This window comes from Ptychodera flava, chromosome 3, assembly GCF_041260155.1.
Source record: "Ptychodera flava strain L36383 chromosome 3, AS_Pfla_20210202, whole genome shotgun sequence".
Taxonomy (NCBI): domain Eukaryota; kingdom Metazoa; phylum Hemichordata; class Enteropneusta; family Ptychoderidae; genus Ptychodera; species Ptychodera flava.
In genome coordinates, this window is record NC_091930.1 from 17,169,474 (window position 1) to 17,195,249 (window position 25,776).

Below are 25,776 nucleotides of genomic sequence, written 5' to 3' on the forward strand. Positions count from 1 at the left end.
AGCGATAGAAGTGCATGAAGCTGTGACGGTAGAGAATTCCACAAACGAAGAGCACAAATTTATTTTCCTTCTTACGAAAGGCAAACCGATCTGAAATAATGCAATAGCAATAGGGTTTTAAACGTCTACATCAGTGTTTAATAGTTTCTGGAACTTTCTGCCTACATGATCTAAAATATTATATACACACAAAAATAATATGTACATATTATAGTATGTACATATTAGGCTTAAAGACTGAAATAGGATTGTAGGAGGGTTTAATTATGTCCTGTTTTACAGTTTTAACTCGCGTTATCTATAAAGAACTTGAGTCGGTCTCTGGCTATTCATGGTTAGCAAATATGTTTGCACTTCTGTCAATATCAGTATTATTTTAACTGCTTTACTTTGCATATGTTATTTGTGTAGACAACAGTTACTGAACAAAAGTTGGATCAATTCGATTTTTGACGAAAAGTAAAAATGAAATTAGACGAAAAGATGGCAACATCCGATGATCACATGCCGGAAAATGCCGAGAGAGTTTGACCGGTTAAGAAGGGCTTGACTACGCAGTTTCTGCGTATGAAGCTTCATTACGTATTCATGGTGACCCCTGGCCAGCTGTCAATAACTTTGGGGGCTTTTGTCTTTTGGCCTGCTTTGCATATGCATCGTTGGACACGACCTGCCAATCACCCAGGTAGTCAATTAAACTATTAATTGACTGTTTACCGACCCAATTAACACTATCCAGCAGTATCAGTCATATTTTAATCGCGTGGCCCGGGTGGGCACAACGTAGGAACGCGTGTATTTCTATGTTTACGTTTCACCACCGTGTTTCACTTATGGTGTTGTTTGTACCATGGAGGTAGGAATGTTTGTACCATCGTGCGTTTGAAGTAAGCTTACTTGTTTCACCTACAGCATTACCTTCAAGGTGACAGGCTTACTATTAATGTTCAGTATCATTGCACCGAGTTCTGCCCACGGTGAAAACCACCTGTTTTGCCACGGTCCCTCTGTGGAGGGACCGTGGTTTTGCCTACTAATTACTGCCCGTCGCTGCCCGTCCTGAATGTAGCCTATCTATAGCTACAGTAATCAGTCAATACATAATACCCCGCGCCTATAATTTTTATATAAACCACAGTCTCTCTATCCACGAGGGACTGTGTATAAACTTATAAAATCATAGTCCGTGCCGTAAAATTGTTGACTTTCGATGCGATATACAGGTTGATCGTTGAATCGCACCGGCGCATCCATATTCACTTGCCCCATAAGCTTACTACTCTGTAAAGGGTGGGTAGATGAATTCCTGGGCTAAAAATGAACACCGGGGCGAAACTTTTTGTGAACCCATGTGAAACATAAATCATTTATCAGTTTTGATATATACTCCTAAATTGTAAGTTTGATCATGGAGGTACCTCCATGGTTTGATCAAAATCGAGACCACATTCAAGGGCTATGCAGACTGTCCATGTACGCACACACAGTGACAAGAAGGCGGCAAACACCTACTCACCAAGCACATCGAATCGGCGAAAGAAGCATAAAAAAGCTATAGGCTCATCGCCAAAACAACGCGCCAAGCGCTAACAAAAACCCATACCGAGCGGCCCTTTTCAGGGCCACCAACACTCCAAAAAGAGAACTACCAAAAAAACCATAAAATGACATAGAACACACAAACACTTAAAAGAAATAACAAAATCGTACACATAAAAATAACGTGACAGAAAAAATGGCCGTGGAAATAAATCAGCTATTTCCAAAGAAAAGCCGACAACAACATGAAATTCAACAACAACCTATCGTCGCTCAAACTATGAAACTCCGAAAAATAGTACTAGGCAAAGGCCTTAAAATTAATTCGGACGCCAACAAAACCAAACAGAATAAAACCACCTCAGGATTTCAACAAATAAAGTCGTAAAATGTGACTACGCTACATCGTGAGACACAAACAATCGCAACAACACAAATTCAAAGAAAAGTCAAATTGGGCTCCACAAACAACAAACACCAAAAACTTGAAAGCTATCTGAAGCTGCTAAACTCGCACTTCTAGAGATACCCTTTCAAACAAGAAAACAAAACATGTCGCGTGCTAAAAGAATCGCGATAAACCAGCTTGCAAACAATAGACAAATTTCGGGGAAAAAAAACCTCGACAAGGGTCGGGTTTTCGTCATTGTCAACACAAACGATTACGTACTCGAATGCGAAAGGCAATTACGCAACACTCAGTATTATACACAACAAGCCAGAACAAACAGTAAACAAAGTAAACGAACTATGAATCAAAATGTACGAGAACAAGCACATCAACCAGGATACTTGTGAGTATCTTGATCCAATAAACATAAAATCCGTACCCCCAGTGGTACTTATTGCCTAAAAATTCACAAACCTCCGCAAAAATCTAAAGACACACCAGTCAAAACAAAATTTACCGAAGTAAAGAAACATAGAACAAACCGAACCACCAAACGGACTCACAACGTGACCAAAAATTAATATACTTGCCTCGCTAATCGAAAAGCAAGACCACTAAAATGCATTAAAATAAATTTTCACAAACACAAACTAAGGAAAGAATCTACACCGCGACTGATGAGAAACCACACCCGGGTTTCGAAACGCAAGCGTCAAAGGGCGACTCTATCAACTTTTGTAACAACATAGGTCCGGCTGCGTCTCGCCATAAGCTTTCCCCACACAAACAAAACATTACCGTACACACTAATCCAAACTTCTCTACAAATATCCAAAGCGAAACAAACATTTTTATTAACACACACAATCGGATAAGAATGTAGGAACACATTTTCGAAACGAATCAAACACAAACTCGACACAAAAACATTTAGGATAGTTAGATGGGGAGCCTGTTTCACATTTTTTACATCTCGCTATACTGTCTATGATTCTAAAAATAAAGTCATCTGCCACTTTTTCTGTATACGCGGTTTGGCAAAACTCATCTCTTCAATCGAAAGTCGGGCGATTTCATGGTTCTTTGGGGTACGTCGAGCTTAAGGAATGTGGTTATATTCGCGATGTTTTATTCGAAATTATTTATTTCTTCTAGTACGTAATTCATGCTGTTGGAAATACTGGCCGCTCATAAACAAGACAATAAACTCGATATCTGTGCATCTTTACTTTTATTGTCAAAGTACCATCGACACCCAAAAAAACCCAAATGGTTCAGTCCACGCGTGGGTTCAGTCCAGGTATTTGCAACGCCAGTCACCTAGGCGACGGTAATCCGCACCACTTATCACCATCGGGAAGGTACTCCTCCCCCTATACCACTGGCGATCCCACCCTCAAGGCACTGCGTCATTCGACCAAGCATTGTTATTGTAATTTCCTGCATAAAATTAACAGCGAGGTCAACCGGTCAAACTCTCTCGGCATTTTCTCTCATGCAATCACTAGAGAATTGGAACAAAATTGGAAATGTTAGAAAATGAACGACAATAACTGAAAATTCGAATGTTTGCAATGACACTGACGCAGTTATGATACAGGGGGACAACTGATGAATTAAACAGACAGCTAGATGGTTATACCACAGTGAAATGAGGATAAATACCAGAGATTTCTAAAAATCAAAAAGTTTGTCGATAACATAAGGAAAGAAGCGAGGTAAGGCAGACGAAGAATATCTAAAATAATTTGAAATTATAATATAAACATATAAATGCCTATCACGTAGCATATTATTTTCCATGCATTAACACGGACTGTCAACATTTCCGTCATAAAATTATCTCTCCAGATGAAAATGAGTGAACTGGTGTGTACATGAATTGAGTTTTGCCAGACTTGGTGAACGATTTACCAAAGCGAAAGCAATGGCTTATTAATTGATCGATGTTGAACGTTAAATCTCCTTTCCACGTTTTACCCTTTGAGCGCTGTAATTTTCTCCCACCAAAATTTTAGTGCAAAATTTTACCAATTGTATGATTTTTCTGTAATTTTTTGATAATTTTGGACCAAATCGACATCACATTTCATTGGCTACAGGTTTTTCCCAATTTTTTTGCAAAAATTGGAGAAAAATTGACAGGGGTTTATATATAAAGGGGACAAAAATAGACTTTGGCGCTCAAAGGATTAAAGTTCACGCAAGACGCCTCCAATCTAATACTGAGGAAAACACCATGAAACGTTACGTGTTGTTGTCACATGTCGCAGTTGTGAAGTCGCAGGTCGCAGTTTGACAAAAACGCAGGTCGCTGTTGTGAAGTCGCAGGTTACACGTAGGTCTAAATGCCGAAGTCGCAGGTCGCATGTTTCAAACTCGCGGGACGCAGGTCGCAGTTTTGAAGTCGCAGGTCGCATGTCGCATGTCGTGACCGGTCTTCCATACACTTGACACCAACTTCTTGTTTGTACCACAAAGCCTTGGAGGTAGAAAGAAAGCCTTTCTACCTCCATGATTTAGCCACTGTGATTTAGCACACCTCTTAATACTTTTAGAACGTCGACATGATGCCTGGCATTTTTCACGAAATTCGGACACCATTCTATCCATCGAAATCAATCGTCGTTCACAGTTCCAACAAAGTTTGCTTTCAATTAGCTGTGAGATCGCAGCAGTACTTGTGGCGTGTATCGAACGTGCTAGGGTCATTGGGGTCACGCCACAGTCGGCGATGACCTCAATGACCCTAGCGCGTTCGATACACACAACAAGTACTGCTGCGATATCACAGCCAGCCTTCAATCACCTCTATTTCCCCGTACTTCTGGATTAATCCTTTCAGTTTATGTTTCCCGTCTCGTGTGCCAATGTTTTGGTTCGGATACCAGTGTTCGAACATAATTCTGATCCAGTCGAATTTTGACCGGCGTTTTCATGGTAGCAGCCATATTTGTTGTAGCATGTTCTGTCAGGTGACTAACCTCCGCCATCTTGAACAAAATTCTGTTCAAGATGGCTACCCGGTACCTAAACCTATATTTCCCCACGCCCTCTACCGGGGAAATGGGTCAGGGAACCAGACTAATAACATACCAGCATCGTATATTCAAGTCACGCCCATTTCAAAACCGAAAGATAGTAATAAAATTCGTATAGCACAAAGACTCGAGACACAATTTGACGATGAGAATTACGGTTGTGCTTCAGGTAAAAGATGGGTCAAAAGTCTACATTTCATAAATGTTTCGTCGGTCAGAAGTCTGAGGCAAAAAAGTGACAAAATAGAGTCAGTTACCCAGACTGCTTTGCCGGCTATCTTCCGGTCCCAGAGCAGTCTCGGTAACCAAGACTAGGGTAAAAACGGCACAACGTTTTAGTATAAAAAACCTTCCTATGACAATGCCGCCGGCGATTTGAAGGTTATACTGGAGAGTTGATCTTAAATAACCAAAACATGCAGAACTCTTTTCCATCGCGCTTTCTAGTACGCATCAGTCCCAATCAAAACACACCTGTTAATTTTTCTTTCGCTGTTGTAGGTCTACAACGTTTCCTGGTTGTCCCAGAAGACCAATCAGTACTCGTCGGCAGCTTGGTAGAGTTTCAGTGCACCGTTGAAGACAAAGGGGGCGTCGCCATCTGGTCTAAGGATGGAGTTGATCTGACCAATGACGATTCAGTTCTCATCACCGATGACGACAGACTTTCAATTTCTGGTAATCACTCGGCGGGAGAGTATAACCTACAGCTCAACTCAGCAGTGTTAGAAGACGCCGGAGAGTATGCTTGTCGAGTGACTGCCGCTGATAACAAGCCTGAAATTGGACCGGTTACAGCAAATCTTACCGTAGAACGTAAGAATTAGAGATCATAACATCTTTTGAACAGAATATTTGCCTTTTCCGAGATCGATGTTACTGTTTCGCGTTGTCTCGATTCAGATTTTTTTTATTTTTTCTGCTTACAAATCATCCAATCAGCGTTACGTCGCGAATGATTTCTTGACTTCAGGTTCAGTGTACGCCAGAAATTACAAGTACATCGTTGCATTACTCAATGCGTCACATAAGCCAGCGGTTCTTTGTGGACGTTTGACGGCTAACTTTTCCTATCGCGATAACATACTGTCCCAAATCATTCAAAAAGGAATAAGTATTTAATAGACATATTCTCTAAAGACGGCTGCATTGTGTTTTTACAAGACTGCTTTGTTTGATTCAAGTTCCATCTTGAACCTCATCGTCACGTACCCAAGGTAAGGTATTCGACGTTGAACTTCCTGTATCTGAACATGTTATGACAGTGATTAAAAGTGACCAGGGAATGTGACAGGTAGATCACGTGACAACCTAGCAACCCTCTAACAATACCGAATGTGGCCATCTCACGACGATCATAACTTTGTAACCCATTTCCTTTCTCCAGAAATCCAAGCGTTTATAACACAACCCGTGGGCGTGACTATCCTGGAGGGACGGTCCACAACACTGGCCTGCGCCATCAGCGACAAGGCAGGGGAGTTGTCATGGACACGAGATGGGGAACAATTGAACATCGACGACACGATGATCACAGCAGACACAGCCTATAGCATTGACAGTCCCTTGGAAGGCGTTGACTACAACTTGGCCATCAGTGGCATTGATATTCAACACGCTGGTACATACACGTGCACTGTGAGCAGGTCGGGGGGACACGATGCACTGACCTCCGACCCTGCAGTCGTAGTAGTGGAACGTAAGTTGCAAGCATAATTTTAGGGAAATGGCGTCATCATTATATAACATTCATATCGTGCAATAACACATACAGTAGGCAAGAAACAACAAGAATATTTTATTTACCTCAAAAACACACTCATGACACATGAGTGATAAAATTAAGAAATTGGTTCCAAGTACGATCGCAGTTTATTATATCCGTTGACTTAGGCGCTCTTATTACTTACTTTACTGGTCACATTTTCAATTTACCTCTCAGTGACTAATGCTAATGGTTTTAGTGTTTTCAATAAGTACGATTTTTGCAAGTATTTTAATTTCTGCGAGATTTCATAGTGTTAAATGAAATAGACAATTTAGATTTATGTAAATGTGAGTAAAATATATCTTTGTAAATTAAGTTTCAGCCGTTAGGGCATTTACACTTTTTTCTTTCACGTGTTTGTAACAGTGAGACAGACATTCCTGACAGAACCAACAGATACTCAAGTCGTAGAGGGCGACGTAGCTCAGCTCTCCTGTTCGGTAGAAAACCGACGTGGCATCGTGTCGTGGGTGAGAGACGGCGTGGTCATCAGTGAAAACGTTACCATGACGACGTCAGATTCTCGGCTGAGCATCTCAAGCGGAACCGCCGGGCAGGTCTACGACCTCCAGATACAAGATGTCAGTCTCGAAGACGCCGCGGAGTACCGGTGTACCGTTTCGGCTGCCGGTGAGAATGACGCGATATCGAGTCAAGTTGCGATACTCACCGTCTTCGGTAAGTTTAAGACACTATTCACTTGCCGTTGAACACTTCTATTTCTGTGTCCCGACATACCATAAATGAAATCCACACGCCACAAAGCGTTTTACCTTCATCAGATTTTAAAGTTTTGATAGTCATACAACGAGTAAGAGCATTAAAGACCAAAGAGGTTCCCGCTCGACCTATCGTATTCTGGAAGTGTCTGTGCCGCTTGGCGCATGATACATGCATAGACTCTAGGAAAAACCCTAGAAAACTTTTTTTCTCTAGGGTCTATGTTTTAATGCAGTCATCAGTCTTTTGCGTCACATCTCTAAGCACATTTTCAACAATTCCGATGGTGAAATAGTGTAAATACAAATCAATAAATCAACGAAGATATCTAAACCTCATTTCAGATGAAGCAATAAGGAATTAGCAACGATACCTTTTTTTTTACTTTTTTGTAGATTTGCAAATTCAAAGTTTCAAGCAAACGCCAGAGGGCGTCTCCGTTGTCGAAGGCGTCACTGTCAGCCTGAGCTGCGTTGTTGATCATCGCGAAGGTACTGTGATCTGGTCGAGAGACGGCGACGACATAACCAATGACGTCATCGTCAATGATGGAGACAGTCGTTACTCTGTTGTGGGAATCCATAGCAACGGTGAATACGAGCTTCTGATCAGTGACGTAGTGCCTGAGGACGCTGGTCTCTATCAGTGTCGGGTCACCGAAGCCGACAACAGTCCTGAAATACAGTCGCCACCAGCGTCTCTGCAGGTCGAAGGTAAGAACTTATCCATCACATGTGTAACATTTTCGACGGAAAGTGAAAGAATTAATCTTTTGTTCAAATGTTCCTCAAGATATTTTTCGACCATTCACTTTCAAAATCAAGAATATAAATATAAACGCTTTATATTACGCCAGCACTAAAAGGATAATGGAAATGGTTTCGAAACCTGAAGCTGGGGAATAATTAATCAAAACGATTTCTTTCCATGAGCAAAAATATCGCATATTACCTTGGTCTGTGATTTCGGTTATTTCGACAATTTTTAACCGGAATGGGGTAAATGGATCAATGCAAACAGAATATCGGAATCGGTTACAATAATTTGAAAGTTTCCCAAGTTCCTCCTCTGCAAGGAACAATTTGTTCGATCTTCCCACAGCAAATGACTTGCTATATCTCCATACGAAGACATTGCCTCGGAATAGATCACGCAAAATGTTTATTTTTCACGCAGGGCGCCAGTCGTTTCTAGAAGAACCAAGCGATACCACAGCAGTAGAAGGTGAGAATGCAGTGCTCCGATGCTCAGTGGAAAACAAACATGGCGTCGCGTCATGGCAGAAAGGTGACGCCATCTTGACAAGGGACACGAGGACCATTGTCAGTGACCCCCGCTTCTCTGTTGTGGACGACGCAGACGGAGTTAATTTTCACTTACAAATATCAGGCGTCACCCTTGACGACGCCGGCAGCTACAAGTGCTACGTGTCGGAGGACGATTCGGTTGGTGACGAAGCCATCGAGAGTCGGTCAGCAGCCCTGACAGTTTACGGTAAGTACATGTGGATTGTCGCAAATATAATCTATGTACAGTACAGTACGTCTAACCATAGACCCTACTCCCACCCCGAAAATAAATATTTTGTCATCGATTATTGTAATATGTTTCTGAAGTTTTACGTCCTATTCTCGCTAACCAATTACTTTCGGTTCATATGCATTTCCAGATGCCGAGATTCAAAGTTTCATAATAGTACCTGAAGACACCGACGTTCTAATCGGACATGACGTCACATTAGCGTGTCAAGTCGACCACATCGAGGGCAATGTCATCTGGTCAAAAGATGGCTTCAGCATTCTCCTAGAGGGTCGCAAATCCATCGTCGGTGACTCAGATCAAGGAGAATACAGTTTGCATATTAGTGGTGTTACCGCAACCGACAGTGGTAGTTATGAGTGTCGAGTGACATCAGCAGACAACAGTCCCGAGATAACATCCCCGACAGTTACCTTGAATGTTGAAGGTAAGTTGTGTAGCAGTCATCATTGTGACAATATTGAAGTATTTATCATTCCCCTAAATAGAATTACCGTTTTAATTATGCTGAAGGATTAACATACCTCCCCTAACAATATATACCACAGCCTATTTTTAAAAGTTATATTTGTCCAAATGGTTTCTCAACGTTCAAAGTTTCAAGGAACTGTTATACCTGCACGCATACACGCGTCGATCCTATCCATTTCGTTAACACACGTAATTATTCTGTCTAAAGTCGACGGGCAAACAAAATGTCTATAGTCATATTTCAGCGTTACCGTTCATTAATTAAAGGTATACTGTCACCTGTTCCAATTTTGCCACAGTTACCATCGAAAGAGAAAATCTAACCAATCACAGATTTTAAGCGGGTGGCCGCTTTTTAAAAACAGCGCCCTCACATGGGCATTTTGAATACCAAGGAACGCCCCTTTGACCATATATGCATATTTACATTACAGGGCTTATAAGTTACAAACCCATAAGACCTACATAGCCACTTTTGTACTCATAACAGGAGTAATAGGATTAAATATATCATGTTTAATATTGTAATGAAATAGTATTAAGATGATGTTAAACGTCAGCGATTATGACAGTAATCTTGGCAACCCGTCATACATGGGATGCGTTCAATAATGCCAGTTTGTTTATGAAACATTTACCGTTCTTTATAGATTGAATGGAAAGGAACTAGTTAAATGTACTTAATTTTAAGTGAAGGAGTCTATGTTTAATGTGATTGCTCACGGTTTTATGGCGCTTTCTTGTGTTTTCAGAGCCTCAGAATTTTACCAAGGGACCAGCCTCCAAAGAGGTCGTGGAAGGGGGACGGGTCACAATAGCCTGCACTCTCGATGTCAAACACGGTGACATATACTTGTTGAAAGATGGCGTCCCACTTACCAGAGAAGACCAAGTCATCGTCAACGACACGCGTCTACGAGTGATCGTTGTGAACCCGGGCAAAAAGTACAACTTCAAGATAGAGGACATCCGTCTGACTGACGATGGCTTCTATTCTTGCTACCTCTCCGAGGGCGCCCTCGGGGACCCTGATGTCGAAAGCAGTCGTGGCAGATTAACAGTGTTTGGTGGGTTTTAAAATATTGTTTTGAAACTGAAGTGTATTTGAAATTGATTTGTAAAACCAGAAAATGTAAACAAAATCCTTGAAATAGAGAATATCAACGGAGAAAATGATAATTATCATCCGAGAGAATACAACGTTGGTGTGAAAGTAGATAGATTAATTTTATTCTGAACTATACACACATATACAATGTAGCATCGAAGACATTTGGTGTATCTAAAAACGACTTTCTGGGTATTTCTGATAGTGACATCTAAGACAAATCGATTTAGCACGATACCATTAATTGTAATGGTTCTGGCCACTCAAGGAACGGACTAACCATGGCCAATTCAGAGATGTACTTACCACGGCCACCCACTAACGGACTTAACCATGGCCAAATCAGGGATTGGCTGATTCAGGGATTTACCATTCGGGGATTAACTAACCATGGCCAAATCAGGGGTGGAATAAGCATGGCCAGTTTAGAGATGGATCAACCATGGCCATTTAAGAGATGGAACAACCATGGTCAATTCAGTGGTGGACCAAACATGGCCACTCATTAACGGACTAATCATGGCCAAATTAGGAGGAATGGACTAACCATGGCCAATTCAGGGATAATTTTACCCCTAGTTTTTCAGGCATGTGCTAATTATGTTCATCAAGGAATTGACTAATGATGGCCGATTCCAGAGATGAACTGTGTAAGTTATGGTCAATGCAGGGATGGACTGACCATTCACATGCATGATAGGACAAAACACCATCACGCCGTGCCATAATCAAATAATTAAAGTCTCTACAAAACACGTTGTGTTAGCATATTAACAGAGGTTTCATAAACGTTTTCTCATTTCAAATAATATTGAAATAATACGTGCAAAAATGTAATTTGATTTCTGTCACATCTTCAACTTTAGATGCTGCAGTTCAAAGTTTCCTGTCGGAACCGGTCAGCACATCAGGGGTACTGACCACAACGATCCTATTGGCATGCGTGGTGGATCACAAAGAAGGGACGCTCGTATGGTATAAAGACGGCGCAGCCATCAGCAGTGACCGCGATGTCTTCACTGGCGACGCGCGTTATTCAGTGGTGGGAGACCAAATTATTGGAGAATATAACTTACAAATCACAAACGTGAGTAGCGGGGACGCCGGTGATTACCAGTGTCAGGTGACAGCCGCCGACAACAGCGAGGAACTGGTGTCTTCAGAGGTTGCTGTTACTATAGAAAGTAAGAATGATATGCTTATCTTTTGGCTGGTCACGTGCTGACCACGTGTTCAGCTGTGGATGCCGCAAAGTATTTTTTCGAGAAAAATAATAATAGTTCAGAAAATGTTACACCGATGTATGTCTTTGCATTTTGGCACTGACTTGTTAAAGTAGTGACACGTCATCAGACAACTGTAAGCTTAGTTTACAGCACTTTAGGCGACGGTACTAAGAAATGCAAATATTTTACTAAAGTCACCAATACATTGAGCATACTTTTCTAGACGAATATAAACTAGTTGTTTATCACTGAAATGGCGATACAGAGCTAAACAACATGTAGCATAGTCATAGCGTTAATTCTAGAAAACACTTCGGTACAGGCATGTAAACAAAGTAAATTATCGAATGTTCTCGAATCTACCTCCAGAATAACAATTTGTTGTACGGTGTTGATAATATAGCCCAACAGTAAGCGACTGTGTCAACTCAATACCATTACCTTGCGTTCATTAACTTGATGCCTTCGTTTTTTTCACAGTTCCCCAGTCTTTTGTCGAGGTGCCAGTCAGCAGGATTCTCGTAGAGGGCGACGTCGCCACCTTTGAGTGCTCCGTGGCCAATAAGCACGGCACTCTTTCGTGGAGGAAGGACGGTGTGATCATCAGCACCGACATGGACATCATAGGTCTGAATCAGCGATTTGACATCGTCACAGCCGACGCCGGAGTAGAATACGACCTGGAAATCCGCGGTGTCATCCTTGACGATGAAGGCAGCTACAGTTGCTATGTATCCGAGGCCGTGAATGGTGACAGCGCCATCGAAAGTCCCGCCGCGAATTTGACCGTCTACGGTAAGAATTGTTTCGACGATTTCTACATGAACTTCATGCATCATACAACAAACTGAACAGTTTAATGACAGAGTGATAAGACACAATATTTGACCCGTGATACTCAGTATCAAGATAGTGCGCGCCTCGAAAATGAACTTTTGCTCAGTCTTTCCTCGAGCAAACTTTCAACCATCTCTAACAATCATGAATAAAAAATAGGTAGTCACCATGCAAATTTTGGTACTAGAGAAATAAATTACCCAATATTTACTAATATATAAAATTGAAAATGGCCACCATCTTATGGTTGTAGTGGAAAAAATTCCCGATTTTCACAAAACTAAGCAGATGAAAACTGTATTTACTCCGTATGCTTCAGTAAGCCCTCATAAGTGGTAGACCCAAAGACATTGTAAAAGTTTGGGAGTCCAAATACGTGTATCCGAGGCACACTGTAGCTTAATTACCTTTACAATAGCAAGGTTATTGCAAGGTCTTCTTTACGTTGTTTGGTTAATTTGTGTCAATCTCAACAAGTACTTTTTTAGTCTATTAAGAATAACCTGATCAAATATTAATGTCTTTGCAGATGCCGCAATTCAATTATTTTCCTCACAGCCGGAGGACACGCCAATGGTTGAAAGTGGAACTCTGATCCTAAGCTGTGTCGTCATCGAAAAGGAGGGGACTCTCTTTTGGAGCAAAGACGGAATTGTTATCGGCCAGGATGACGTCATTCTCGAAGGAGATAGTCGATACTCGATCATAGGAAATTATTCAATCGGCGAGTACAAGTTACAGATTACCAATATCAGCCTTGAAGATGCAGGGGATTATGTTTGTAGAGTGACGGCGGCCGAAAACAGTCCTGAAATCCGTTCAGAGGTTGCTACAGTCACGGTGGAAGGTAAACGGCTTTATTGTTGTTGAATAGGAGGCTTGCTTTTATCAAGCCGCACCCCTACTCTAACATGCATTTTCATTGGTTAACATAAATCAACATTTAAGAAACGTCAGAGATAGATAACGACGAAATTTTATTAACACTCTTAGTTTTTGATAAAATTTGACAGTAAATACTTTTCAATTTTGCTCTTGTCTGTAAACAGAACAACAATTCTTCATGTTGGAGCCCGTGGATACCATCGCCGTTGAGCAGGGCAGTACAATTCTACAGTGTTCGGTGACCAACAAGCACGGTGTTGTGTCGTGGCAATTTAACAACGTCACGCTAAGCAGCGATACAGAAATTATAGTTCCTGATGTTCGACTGAGGATTTTAAGCCCGACGCCCGGAGTTGACTACTATTTGAATATTGATAATCTCGAGTTGGAGGATGCCGGGAATTATTCATGTCACGTGACAGAGACCGCCAATGGTGATCGAGCGATAGACAGTCAGGTAGCTGAACTGACAGTATATGGTAAGCTATTAATTCGCATAAAAGTTTACAATTGGCTTCTGAAGTGAATTGGTGTAAAAACAGTTGTAAGTAGAATTTCAACATGCAAATTCCATCATGTACTACATTGGAAAGTCAGTGGACTCACCGCTATTTACACGATGCTCATTAATACTCAACAATCTGTTGATGTAATAAACAATGACTGACAACAAACTAAACGAAAAACTATCCTCTAGGTATCACTGTAATGGTTGCTTTGTATACGCGCTTGGAAACTGAATGGTTTCAATCCGTGCTCAAATTTCCCTCTTTCTTGCGCAAAATCCGGAATAAAATTAATAGTCACCTAGCAAACTGTAGGATTTGAGATAACAAATTACTGTCATATTTTGATAATCAAGTGGTCCTTGTACCACCGTGTTTGCTCTTTGATAAAACAATGAACTTTTACATCCTCTTAAATGAAGATGATGGAAGCTGTATCGGGCTACGAGCCTCAAATAGGCTGCAGACGATTATTAGCAAATTATGAAGTATTTTAAAATTTCTAACCCTATCCTACCCCTGACCTTGACGTCACTGGAAGGGTGTAGACATGCTGGCAATAACAGAAGATAAAGCATGTGCTTCTTTTCTACTTTACAGATGTCGAAGTTCACTCATTCTTCGCCACACTGGACGACACTTTAATGGTAGTGACTGGAACCCTAACACTCAGCTGTGTTGTTGTACACAAAGAAGGCACCGTCGTGTGGAGTAAGGATGGCGTCGACATCAGCAATGATGACGTCATGGTCGTCGATGACCGGCGATATTCTATCACTGGTGACCATATACTCGGAGAGTACATGTTGCGAATCACGAACATCAGCCGGGGCGACGCGGGAGATTATGTATGCACGGTTACAGCCGCTGAAAATAGTCCCGAGATCCGGTCTGAGGTGGCAATTGTGACGGTAGAAGGTAATTAGAACTTCGCATATGTCACCTATGCTAGAAATGTGTTTATTGCTCACATATCCCTTGTTTTATAATAACATGAGATTAAACTTGCACACGAATTTTTATCAATAGAAGCACTGACTGATAAAATATCTTTTTTCTACAAATAGAACAACAATCCTTCATGATTGAACCAGTGGACACTGTAGCCGTTGAAGAGGACAGTCTAACACTGCAGTGTTCTGTGAACAACAAACATGGCGTCCTATCATGGCGGAAGAATGACGTCACTCTGAGCAGTGACCTTGATATCATAGTGCCTGATCCTCGTCTCCGAATTTTGAGCCCAACTCCCGACATCGATTACAATCTGCATATTGAGAACCTAGATCTGGAGGATGCAGGGAATTTCTCATGTCACGTGACCGGGACAGCAAATGGCGACAGAGCTATAGACAGCCGGGCAGCTGAGCTTATTGTGTATGGTGAGTAGGCCGGTTTATGTGATATATTTTGTGTCATATATCGCATGACACAAATATTGTATCAAATGAGGTATGCTGCTCTTTCTGTTAATAGAATTGTAAGTAGTTCATGTTTTGTAGATGGTTATAAAATCTGTGTATTCCATGCAAAACAACTTTCGCTATTAAAGACTTGACGTTAAATTGTTGTTTTTATTCCTTAACAGATATTGAAGTTCACTCATTCTTCGCAACACCAGACGACACCTTAATGGTAGTGAGTGGAACCCTCAGACTGAATTGCGTCATTGTCCACCAGGAAGGCACTGTCATATGGAGTCAAGATGGCGTCGATATCAGCAGTGATGACGTCATGACCATCGAAGACAGCCGATATTCTATCACCGGAGACCATATACTCGGAGAGTACAATTTAGAAATCGCCAATATCAGTCGACAAGATGCCGGAGCATACGTCTGCCGGGTGACAGCAGCTGAGAATAGCCCTGAAATTCGTTCAGAGGTAGCTACAGTGATTGTAGAAGGTAAAATAATAGTTTTATTGACCTACCTGTTCATGATATTGACCGGAAGAATAACAAGTACTGCTTCTTGATTTGCATATGGTCTGTTAGCGTATGAGCTGTCGACTAAAATTCCTTTTTCTTTTTTAATTTTTTTTTCATAAAACAGAGCAACAATCGTTCATGTTGGAACCAATTGACGTGATAGCTGTAGAAGAGGACAGCATAAGTTTACAGTGTTCAGTCAACAACAAACATGGAGTGCTGTCATGGCGGAAGAATGACGTCACTCTGAGCAACGATTTGGACATTACAGTGTCTGATGGTCGCCTGAGCATCCGAAGCCCAACGCCCGATATTGATTACAATTTGCATATTGAGAATCTGGAGTTGGAGGATGCTGGGAATTATTCATGTCATGTGACAGCAACAACCAATGGCGATAGAGCTATAGATAGTCGAACAGTCCAACTCACCGTTTATGGTAAGTTATTGGCAATATGATTTTTTCATTGTATATATTTATCAATTAACTTATTTCATGTAAGAACATCAATATTTGCTTAAATCAAAATATTAGAAAGAAATTACTGTTTTTATTTGCCAAGTTGAAGTTGCGATTCTGGAATCTGAAATTAATACGATGGCTTCTTTTTCCCAGACATCGAAGTTCACTCGTTCTTCAGAACGCCAGACGACACTTTAATGGTGATAAGCGGAACTTTGCAACTGGACTGCGTCGTCATACACCAAGAGGGCACTGTCATATGGAGTAAAGATGGCGTTGATATCAGCAGTGATGGCGCTCTCACAAATGGCGACAGTCGATATTCAATCGTCGGGGATAATATAGTCGGAGAGTACAAGTTGGAAATCACCAACATCAGTCGAGAAGATGCCGGCGATTATGTTTGCAGGGTGACGGCAGGCGAAAATAGTCCCGAAATCCGTTCAGAGGTAGCAACGGTTATTGTCGAAGGTGAGTAAATTCAAAAGTTCTCGGTGCCATGGTAGGACAAAGGTCTTTGTTAGTCACACACATGTACATTCCATTTATTTTAAACACGATTGGAACTAATTTCGGATAATTAGATGGTGAAGTGAGGTCGTTTTAACCTGTAAATGTAAGCTTGTCTGATTCTCTTTTTAGTCATATACTTGTTGTTACCAGTAATTTGTAATATTGCAACTTAAACATTCAGCTACATGGCACATATCAATTTTGAGGATCCAATAATGCCAAAATAGTTCCAATCGTGTTATTAATGCCATGAATATGATAAATCACATTTCTACATGAAAGCAATAGGACTAAATTTTGCAATGGCTTTCTCCATTCAGAACAACAATCTTTCATGTTGGAACCAGTGAACACCATAGCTGTAGAAGAGGATAGTTTGACTCTTCAGTGTTCAGTGAAGGACAAACATGGCGTCGTATCATGGCGAAAGGATGACGCTACCCTCAGCAGTGATGCAGACATTACCGTCTCTGATCGTCGACTGAGCATACTCAGCCCGACACCTGGCATAGATTACTATTTGAACATAGACAATCTTGAATTGGAGGATGCTGGGAATTATTCGTGCCACGTGACAGCGACAGCAAACGGCGATAGAGCCATAGAAAGTCGGTCAGCTGGACTAACAGTTTATGGTTCGTATTTGCTATTTTAAAATTGTTTATTTGTCTCTTTTGCTTTGTTTTCCCAATCATATTTGTCCTACCTGTAAAATAAACGGTCCATTGTTTTACACACCTAAAATCATGTCGAAATACATTGTTTTCAACTTCTCAGTACAGTCTGTTGTTTATACTATCAAATATTGTGGTCGACAACACAATTTATGTCCGAACTAGAATTCTCTTTTCAACAATAACATTGCGTGCTGTATACAATATATAAGGTTGGCAACGCTAACAATTTAGTGTTTCATATATTTAAGGGAGACATAGAAGAAGAAAAAACTGTGTTTCGTTGACTGAAAATATGCAAATACTAGCATCAGTTAATACTATTGCCCTCTAAACCATTACGAAAAATTCAGCGTTTTATGGACAAGACATCTCTTGTTGAACTGCATTCCCGTATAACCCTATTTCAAAATTTAAAGATTAATGTATCGATGGAGAGTGAACAACTTCTGTGTGAACATAAGATATTAGCAATTGTGACCGACCAAATCGAGTTAACAGCTCATTCTGTGTTCTCCAACAGACGTGAAGATTCACTCATTCTTCAGGACACCCGAGGACACACTGATGGTACAGAGTGGGACGCTGATCCTGGGCTGTGCCGTCACTCACAAAGAAGGCACCGTCATATGGAGTAAAGATGGCGTCGATATCAGCGATGATGGCGCTGTGATCTTAGACGACAGTAGATATTCTGTGCTCGGAGACGAACTGACGGGAGAGTACTCGTTGCAAGTTTTGAACATCAGTCACGCAGATGCAGGGGATTATGTATGTAGGGTCACTGCAGCAGAGAATGAAAACAGTCCGGAAATCCGTTCGGAAGTCGCAACAGTAGTTGTAGAAGGTGGGTTATGACATCAGGCGCCCTAATAAAATTATTTGTAAGTCGTCCGCGTGCTGGTGCGTTTTCAGAGAAAATGAAGAAAACAAACATAATGTTAACTCTGTTACAAATAGAAATATTATTTTTCCAAAAGAAATCAAATAAAAAATGAGCTTATGTTAATATACTTGTGTTTTTTTTTCTGTTTGGTTGATGTTTGTTTTACTTGCCTGACTGGCAGGTTTTTCAAAAATCAAAGGACGGTAAACAAAGAATTTTCTTTAAATGGTCTAACCATTATTACACTAGTACTGTACCGGCTGAAAGCAGACAATGTGATTAATATACATGTATCTAGTTTTGAAAAACGAATCTTTGCCAATAGACTGAAAAATTAAAAGCCGTTTTGGTTCGAAAAAGTAACAAAAAATTAATAACTTTTTGCATGACAGACCAGCAATCGTTCATGTTGGAACCAGTGGATGTCATCGCTGTGGAAGAGGACAGTGCAACTCTACAGTGTTCAATAAACAACAAACATGGCGTCGTGTCTTGGAAGAAGCATGGCGTCTCTTTGAGCAGCGACGGTGACATCATAGTGCCAGATCCTAGCCTAAGCATTGTGAGTCCTACACCTGGAATAGACTTCAATTTGCGTATCGAGGATCTGGAGTTGGAAGATGCCGGAAACTATTCGTGTCATGTGACTGGGACGGCCAATGGGGACAGAGCTATAGATAGTCGGGCAGCCGAACTCACTGTTTACGGTTGGTAACAGATTAAGATATATCTCCTGTTCTTTGCTAAATGTCATTGTTTTGAAAACAATGCTTCCATTTGCCGTTAAGGCACTCTGTTCCGCAGAGACAACATTTTACTGTCTTGTATACACTGAATTTTATTATGTACCCTGTCCCAGACTCTAACATTTTCAAGTTCAAAATTATTTCTAGACGGTAAACTGATGTAATGCTGCCAACTTTCAATGAAAACTTGACCAACATCTGACCAAATCGGACATATTTTGTTGCCTTCTCTGTACTAACCAGCACAATTATTCTTGTTAGTTGTCTCACATATTTTTATCCGTATTTTTATGTTGAAAACTGAAAATTGTTATTTAACTAGATAAAGATATGAAAATGATCAATGATAATTACAGTGATTATTAGAATAATTAATACGATAGCATTAATATCAAAGTGTAACAAAAAATTGTAGAAAAGTAACAAAGGAAGAAATACGATGAAAACAAAACTTTATCTAATTTGGATCATGAGAATATTCCTCTACGACCAGTCAAGTCCATGGCCAGAAATGAGCTAAAACAATGAGCTATGATTCCACAACCTTCAGTAAGGAGAAAAAATACATGTCACCGATTAATAGATATTAAAAATGCAATAAAATGCTCGGTGCAAAATAAATCAACTGTAATCAAGCAATATGAATATTTTACTTTTTTTTTCAATACCAGATATCGAGGTCCACTCGTTCTTTAAGACCCCGGATGACACTTTAATGGTTGAAACTGGTACGCTGATATTGAATTGTGTCGTCATCCACAAGGAAGGCACCGTTGTCTGGAGCAAAGATGGCGTTGATATCAGCAGCGATGACGTCATAACCGTCGATAGTGGTCGATATTCTATCATCGGGGACCACATAATAGGAGAGTTCAAGTTGGAAATCCAGGACATTGGTCAAGAGGATGCTGGGGATTATATTTGCAGGGTGACGGCGGCTGAAAACAGTCCTGAGATCCGCTCTGAAGCAGCGACAGTAATCGTAGAAGGTACACAGTACAGATTATTCAGTGATTGAAGTAGAGATTGAATCAATGAATATTTGTGTCATATGATGTGAGTATATGACTTACATTTGCAAAGCTGTGATCAACATGGCAATGGGGATATTTCTGTTCTTTCCCACAGAACAACAATCCTTCATGTTGGAGCCTGCAGACGTCATATCTGTAGAAGAAGGAAGTGCCACCTTGCAGTGCTCGGTTAACGACAAACATGGCGTGGTATCATGGGAGAAGAATGACGTCACCCTAAGTAGCGATACGGATATCATTGTACCGAACAACCGCTTTAGTATTTTGAGTCCTACGCCCGGTATTGACTTCAACTTACAGATTGAGGATCTGAGCTTGGAGGATGCCGGGAATTATTCATGTCATGTGACCGAGACGGCCAATGGTGACAGGGCCATAAACAGTCGAGCTGCTAAACTTACAGTATATGGTAAGTCACTTGTATTCGAGTAGTCTTGTAATGTTATGCGATCATGAGAGATTCAATAAAATGATATTGTTCTGCTTTGTGTAAAATACAGAAGTATTGTTTGTGTAATAATATATGCTGTTTACTTCCAGTTTTTTATCATATAGGCCGAAACCATTGTTAACTTAAGCAGATAGTAACATCTTACAGATTATCTAAACTTTAAAATACCTTTTCCTGACATCAAGAAATATTTTTCTTTCCAGATATTGAGGTCCATTCTTTCTTCAGGACACCAGATAGCACGTTGATGGTCGAGACGGGAACCCTCACATTGAATTGTGTCATCATACACAAGGAAGGCACTGTTGTCTGGAGCAAAGATGGCGCCGATATCAGCAGCGATGACGTCATGACTATTGATGAGGAACGATATTCAGTCGTAGGGGACCATGTCATCGGAGAGTACAAACTGGAAATCAGCGATATACGCTTCAGTGATGCTGGTGATTATGTTTGCAGGGTGACAGCCGCTGAGAACAGTCCTGAAATTCGTTCTGATGTCGCAACAGTAACTGTCGAAGGTATGGACACATTCAAAAGCTCAATGCAGCAATTAAAGTAAATACAGCATCGATACCATATTGTGTATGATTTTTAAAGATTCATTTAAAAATAAGACTGATAAAAATTTTCAATTTTCATATACAGAGCAGCAGACCTTCATGTTGGAACCCGTGGATGCCACGGCTGTTGAGAAGGGGAGCGCTACCATACAATGCTCCGTAAACAACAAACACGGCATCGTGTCTTGGCAGAAGGATGACGTCACCCTGAGCAGTGATACAGACATCATCGTTCCCGACAGTCATCTGAGTATATTGAGCCCGACACCCGGTATCGATTATAACTTGCACATTGAAGATCTGAGGATGGAAGACAATGGGAAGTATTCTTGCCACGTTACAGCGACTGAGAACGGTGATAGAGCGATAGACAGTCAGGAAGCTCATCTTACTGTTTATGGTGAGTTACTCGTTTACCTACAAAGATTGTGTCCTCAAGTGAGCAACTTTGAGCTAGTTGACAGTAATAAATATGTTGAATCGGCGAAAAGTAATGTTTACAAATTTGTTAGACGTGTGCGAAGGAAGGTATATGAGTACGTAATCTGTATAAGTTCGACTTGTTAATTATGCGAGGGGATAAAGGTTTTCTTGAAGGAGACTGTCACAACATCATACACTATTTGCATATTGTCAAGATAGAAAAAGTTATATATTTTTATATTTGTTTCAGACTTTGAAGTTCACTCGTTCTTCTCCACACCCGACGATACACTCATGGTAGAAAGCGGAACTCTCACGCTGGCCTGCGTCATCGCCAGCAAAGAAGGCACTGTCATATGGAGTAAAGATGGCGTCGATATCAGCAGCGATGACGTCATGACAATCGGCGATATCCGCTATTCTATAACGGGAGACCACGTGTTAGTTGGCGAATACATGCTGCGCGTCGACGACATCCGTCTAGATGACGCCGGTGATTATGTGTGCAGAGTCACAGCTGCTGAGAACAGTCCTGAAATCCGTTCAGAGGTCGCAACAGTCATTGTAGAAGGTTTGTGTATTAATTGTTCGACCCTTTTAGTTTAAATGTGTAATCTCTAGCCAATTCTAAGCGTTGACCCCTATGCTAAAAACGTAGGAAACCATTATGATAACGATTTGGGTATCAATCTACATTTGTTAAATTATGCTTCCAGTAAAGAGGAATTACGCCCACAATAAGCGAACCATTTTGTTTTAAGTCTTGATTTTTAATTGTTTAATGTAATTTACATATTAAACACTTGCCGAACTCTTCGTAGAATTTCAATTTGAGGGTACCACCTGTGTCCCAAGGATGACATTTAGCGTCACAGTATAATGAAAATCCTGCAATTTTGTGTTGATACAAGTAATCACTTCAGTACAAGTCTTCAATAGATATGTGCATATAGCAAATACCAACGCCTGCCAGTTAGCCATTGTAAAACTACTTTCTCGTTCTAAAGTGATGGCGTACATTCATGTTTAATTCATAATTTTACACTTTGCACATTGACGCCCCTGTTCTGGATTGTTCTTTTGAGCAGAGCAGCAAACCTTCTTGTTGGAGCCTGTAGATGTCATAGGTGTGGAAGAAAGAAGCGCAACGATACTTTGTTCGGTTAACAACAAACATGGCGTCGTATCTTGGCGGAAGGATGACGTCACATTGAGTAGTGATATGGACATTACTGTGCCTAACAGTCGACTTAGCATATTAAGTCCAACTGACGGTATCGATTATAACTTGCACATAGAGAATCTCGAGATGGAAGATGCTGGGAATTATTCATGTCATGTGGCTGGAACCTTTAATGGTGATAGAGCAATTGATAGTCAGGAGGCGTATTTAACTGTGTATGGTAAGTGTGAAATCAACAAAATTTTCCTAAATATGTGGTAGGGTTAGTATGGTGAGTTTGCTTATATCTTCGATGGTAGGGTCAAATATTGTGTGACAGATACGAACTATATTATCGTGCGTACAAGAGAAACAAAGCACGCGTCCCAGAAACACCGTACTGAATATTTCGGCACTTTTTTTAATCCTACTGCCATGACCAACTTTTAAACCAATGTATTTGATACAAGGCTGATTTTGGAAAAAAGTAACTTTAAGCCATCTACACCTGAACCCTTAAAGTGCCACCAATTTCTAGACCAACAGAAATGAAACATAACAAAGTTTGGTGACTTCTACTTTCTACGACAGTACTTAATCCTTCAAAAATAAAACATTTCGGTATGGTCATTGAGATAATTCTTTTGCGGTACATCCTTCAAAGATAATGGCAATAGCAGTACCATCGGTTTTTATCATTTTTTCTGGAAAAAAGGGAATTTCTCCCTCAATCTCCTCCTACGTATGGTGAAATACGAAGTAATGGTATAGCCGACAGAGCACATGTTCAACATGCAATATCGTTTTAGGAAAAATTATCAATTGTATTCCGACCTTGAACTCATTTTTAAAAATAACACTGTACAGTGCACTCATGAAGCCTATGGTGACGAGTTGAATATTAGTCATGTAGTCATACTTTTGAGATGAGAAGAAGAATCTGTATTTACATATAAACTTAGAGAGTTTTGAGCACATACATAAGCTTGTAAGTATTGTATCTATCTGCTGACGTTGCATATCGTATCTGTCACTTCACAGATGCTGAAGTCCATTCGTTCTTCACGACACCAGAGGACACACCAATGGTGGTAACTGGAACCCTCAGCTTGGACTGTGGCGTCAACCACCAAGAGGGAACTGTCGTATGGAGCAAAGATGGCGTCGATATTAGCGCTGATGACGTTATGCTCATTGATGACGACCGCTATTCCATCATGGGAAACTATTCCACTGGAGAGTATAAACTACAAATTAACAACGTCTTTCTCGGCGATGCTGGGGACTTCGTCTGCAATGTTACAGCAGCTGAAAACAGTCCTGAAATTAGCTCAGGTGTTGCCATGGTGACTGTCGCTGGTACGGTTGGTTTGACTCTTCATAGCTAATAATAGTGATGCAATATTTTGCGGGCCATTTCTATGTTATGACTCTACATTGCCTCAATTTCTTTCTGCCCTTACATATCTTGAATAAGTTATAATACTTGGGAAAATATAATACCACGGTCCCTATAGGCCCTATCACAAAGAACCGTGATAATACATAGAGCTTAATTACTACAGCAATGGTATGGATCTAGTTTCTATGACTTCAAATGCCAAAACTGCATTCTAACACCACTTCGCTCTATATTCCTGGGACAGATGGAATAAATGACTTTCTCAACTTCATTCATAATACCATTTCTCATATTTTACTCGTGTTTATCCACAGAGCAACAGTCATACCGAGTTGAACCATCTGACGTCGAAGCTGTCGAGGAAGGAACTGCTACCATACAATGCTCAGTGAACAACAAACATGGCATCGTCTCCTGGTTGAAGAACAACATTCTTCTCAGCAGTGATTTGGACATTATAGTGCCCGATAGTCGCCTGACTGTCTTGAGTCCAACACCTGGTGTTGACTATAATTTGCGTATAACAAACTTGGAACTGGACGATGCTGGAATTTATGCATGTTACGTTAGCGAAACACCCAATGGAGCCAAGGCATTGCGCAGTGACTATGTTCAACTCACAGTATTCGGTAAGATATGTTCAAAAGGATTGGTGCCATGAACATGACATCGAAAACATGGGTCAAATATGATTACTAAACAAAACTACAAAACTGCAAAACCAGTGGCCATAATACCCATCAAAGTATCACGAAACATAATATTATGAGCGGAAACAAAATTCCAGTTGTAATATTCGCAAGTGAATTTTTAAGCAAAATGAAAATATTGTTCATTTAAACATAAAAGTTATAAAGATACACAAATCGTTTTTTGTACGGATGGATGCATCGATATATCGTCGTACGTGGATAGGTACGTGCTTTTAAATGTAATAATGTTATGACTGTAAGTACGTTGTCTCTTTTTTGACTTAGACATTGAAGTCCACGCGTTCGTGTCAACGCCTGAAGATACAACAATGGTCGAGAGTGGCACTCTCAGACTGAACTGTGACGTCATCGAAAAAGAAGGTGTCGTCATTTGGAGCAGAGATGGAATCGATATCAGCAATGATGACGTCAGCTTTCTTGCCGACAGCCGGTATTCCATAGTCGGGGATCATATTATAGGAGAGTTCGACCTAGAAATCTCTAACATATCCAAAGACGATGCCGGCGATTATGGTTGTAGAGTGACGGCGGCTGAAAATAGTCCTGAAATATATTCAGATATTGCTACAGTGATTGTGGAGGGTAGGTGTCTGGATATCCGTGTTAGGTTATTTCTCTGCAGTTTCAACCATAAATTCATGTTGTCCTGTTCAATAAACAGATGTGAGCGGCAAATCACGATCGGCATTTGATGGGGTTGATCAGTGTTGATTTCCAGAAATTCCGAAAACTTTTCCTTTAGCTTGAAGAAATAGCAATATGGAAATATGCCTCGATACATCAGG

The 25,776-nt window shown here is 40.7% G+C and overlaps 1 protein-coding gene across 1 annotated transcript in view; it reads left to right on the forward strand.

Annotated features, from left to right (window-relative positions):
- LOC139127977 (obscurin-like) overlaps positions 1-25,776 on the forward strand; it is a 42,334-nt gene that overhangs the window by 9,586 nt on the left and 6,972 nt on the right. Inside the window, exons 7-34 of the mRNA XM_070693832.1 lie at positions 5,473-5,787; positions 6,359-6,670; positions 7,106-7,417; positions 7,855-8,172; positions 8,636-8,953; positions 9,129-9,425; positions 10,222-10,536; positions 11,444-11,761; positions 12,284-12,598; positions 13,170-13,487; positions 13,690-14,004; positions 14,632-14,949; positions 15,099-15,413; positions 15,620-15,937; positions 16,086-16,400; positions 16,578-16,895; positions 17,258-17,572; positions 18,135-18,458; positions 18,890-19,204; positions 19,915-20,232; positions 20,372-20,686; positions 20,932-21,249; positions 21,377-21,691; positions 21,965-22,285; positions 22,803-23,117; positions 23,918-24,235; positions 24,593-24,907; positions 25,256-25,573. Of these exons, the coding sequence (XP_070549933.1) occupies positions 5,473-5,787; positions 6,359-6,670; positions 7,106-7,417; positions 7,855-8,172; positions 8,636-8,953; positions 9,129-9,425; positions 10,222-10,536; positions 11,444-11,761; positions 12,284-12,598; positions 13,170-13,487; positions 13,690-14,004; positions 14,632-14,949; positions 15,099-15,413; positions 15,620-15,937; positions 16,086-16,400; positions 16,578-16,895; positions 17,258-17,572; positions 18,135-18,458; positions 18,890-19,204; positions 19,915-20,232; positions 20,372-20,686; positions 20,932-21,249; positions 21,377-21,691; positions 21,965-22,285; positions 22,803-23,117; positions 23,918-24,235; positions 24,593-24,907; positions 25,256-25,573 (8,844 nt within the window). The remainder of the gene's footprint in view (positions 1-5,472; positions 5,788-6,358; positions 6,671-7,105; positions 7,418-7,854; positions 8,173-8,635; positions 8,954-9,128; positions 9,426-10,221; positions 10,537-11,443; positions 11,762-12,283; positions 12,599-13,169; positions 13,488-13,689; positions 14,005-14,631; positions 14,950-15,098; positions 15,414-15,619; positions 15,938-16,085; positions 16,401-16,577; positions 16,896-17,257; positions 17,573-18,134; positions 18,459-18,889; positions 19,205-19,914; positions 20,233-20,371; positions 20,687-20,931; positions 21,250-21,376; positions 21,692-21,964; positions 22,286-22,802; positions 23,118-23,917; positions 24,236-24,592; positions 24,908-25,255; positions 25,574-25,776) is intronic.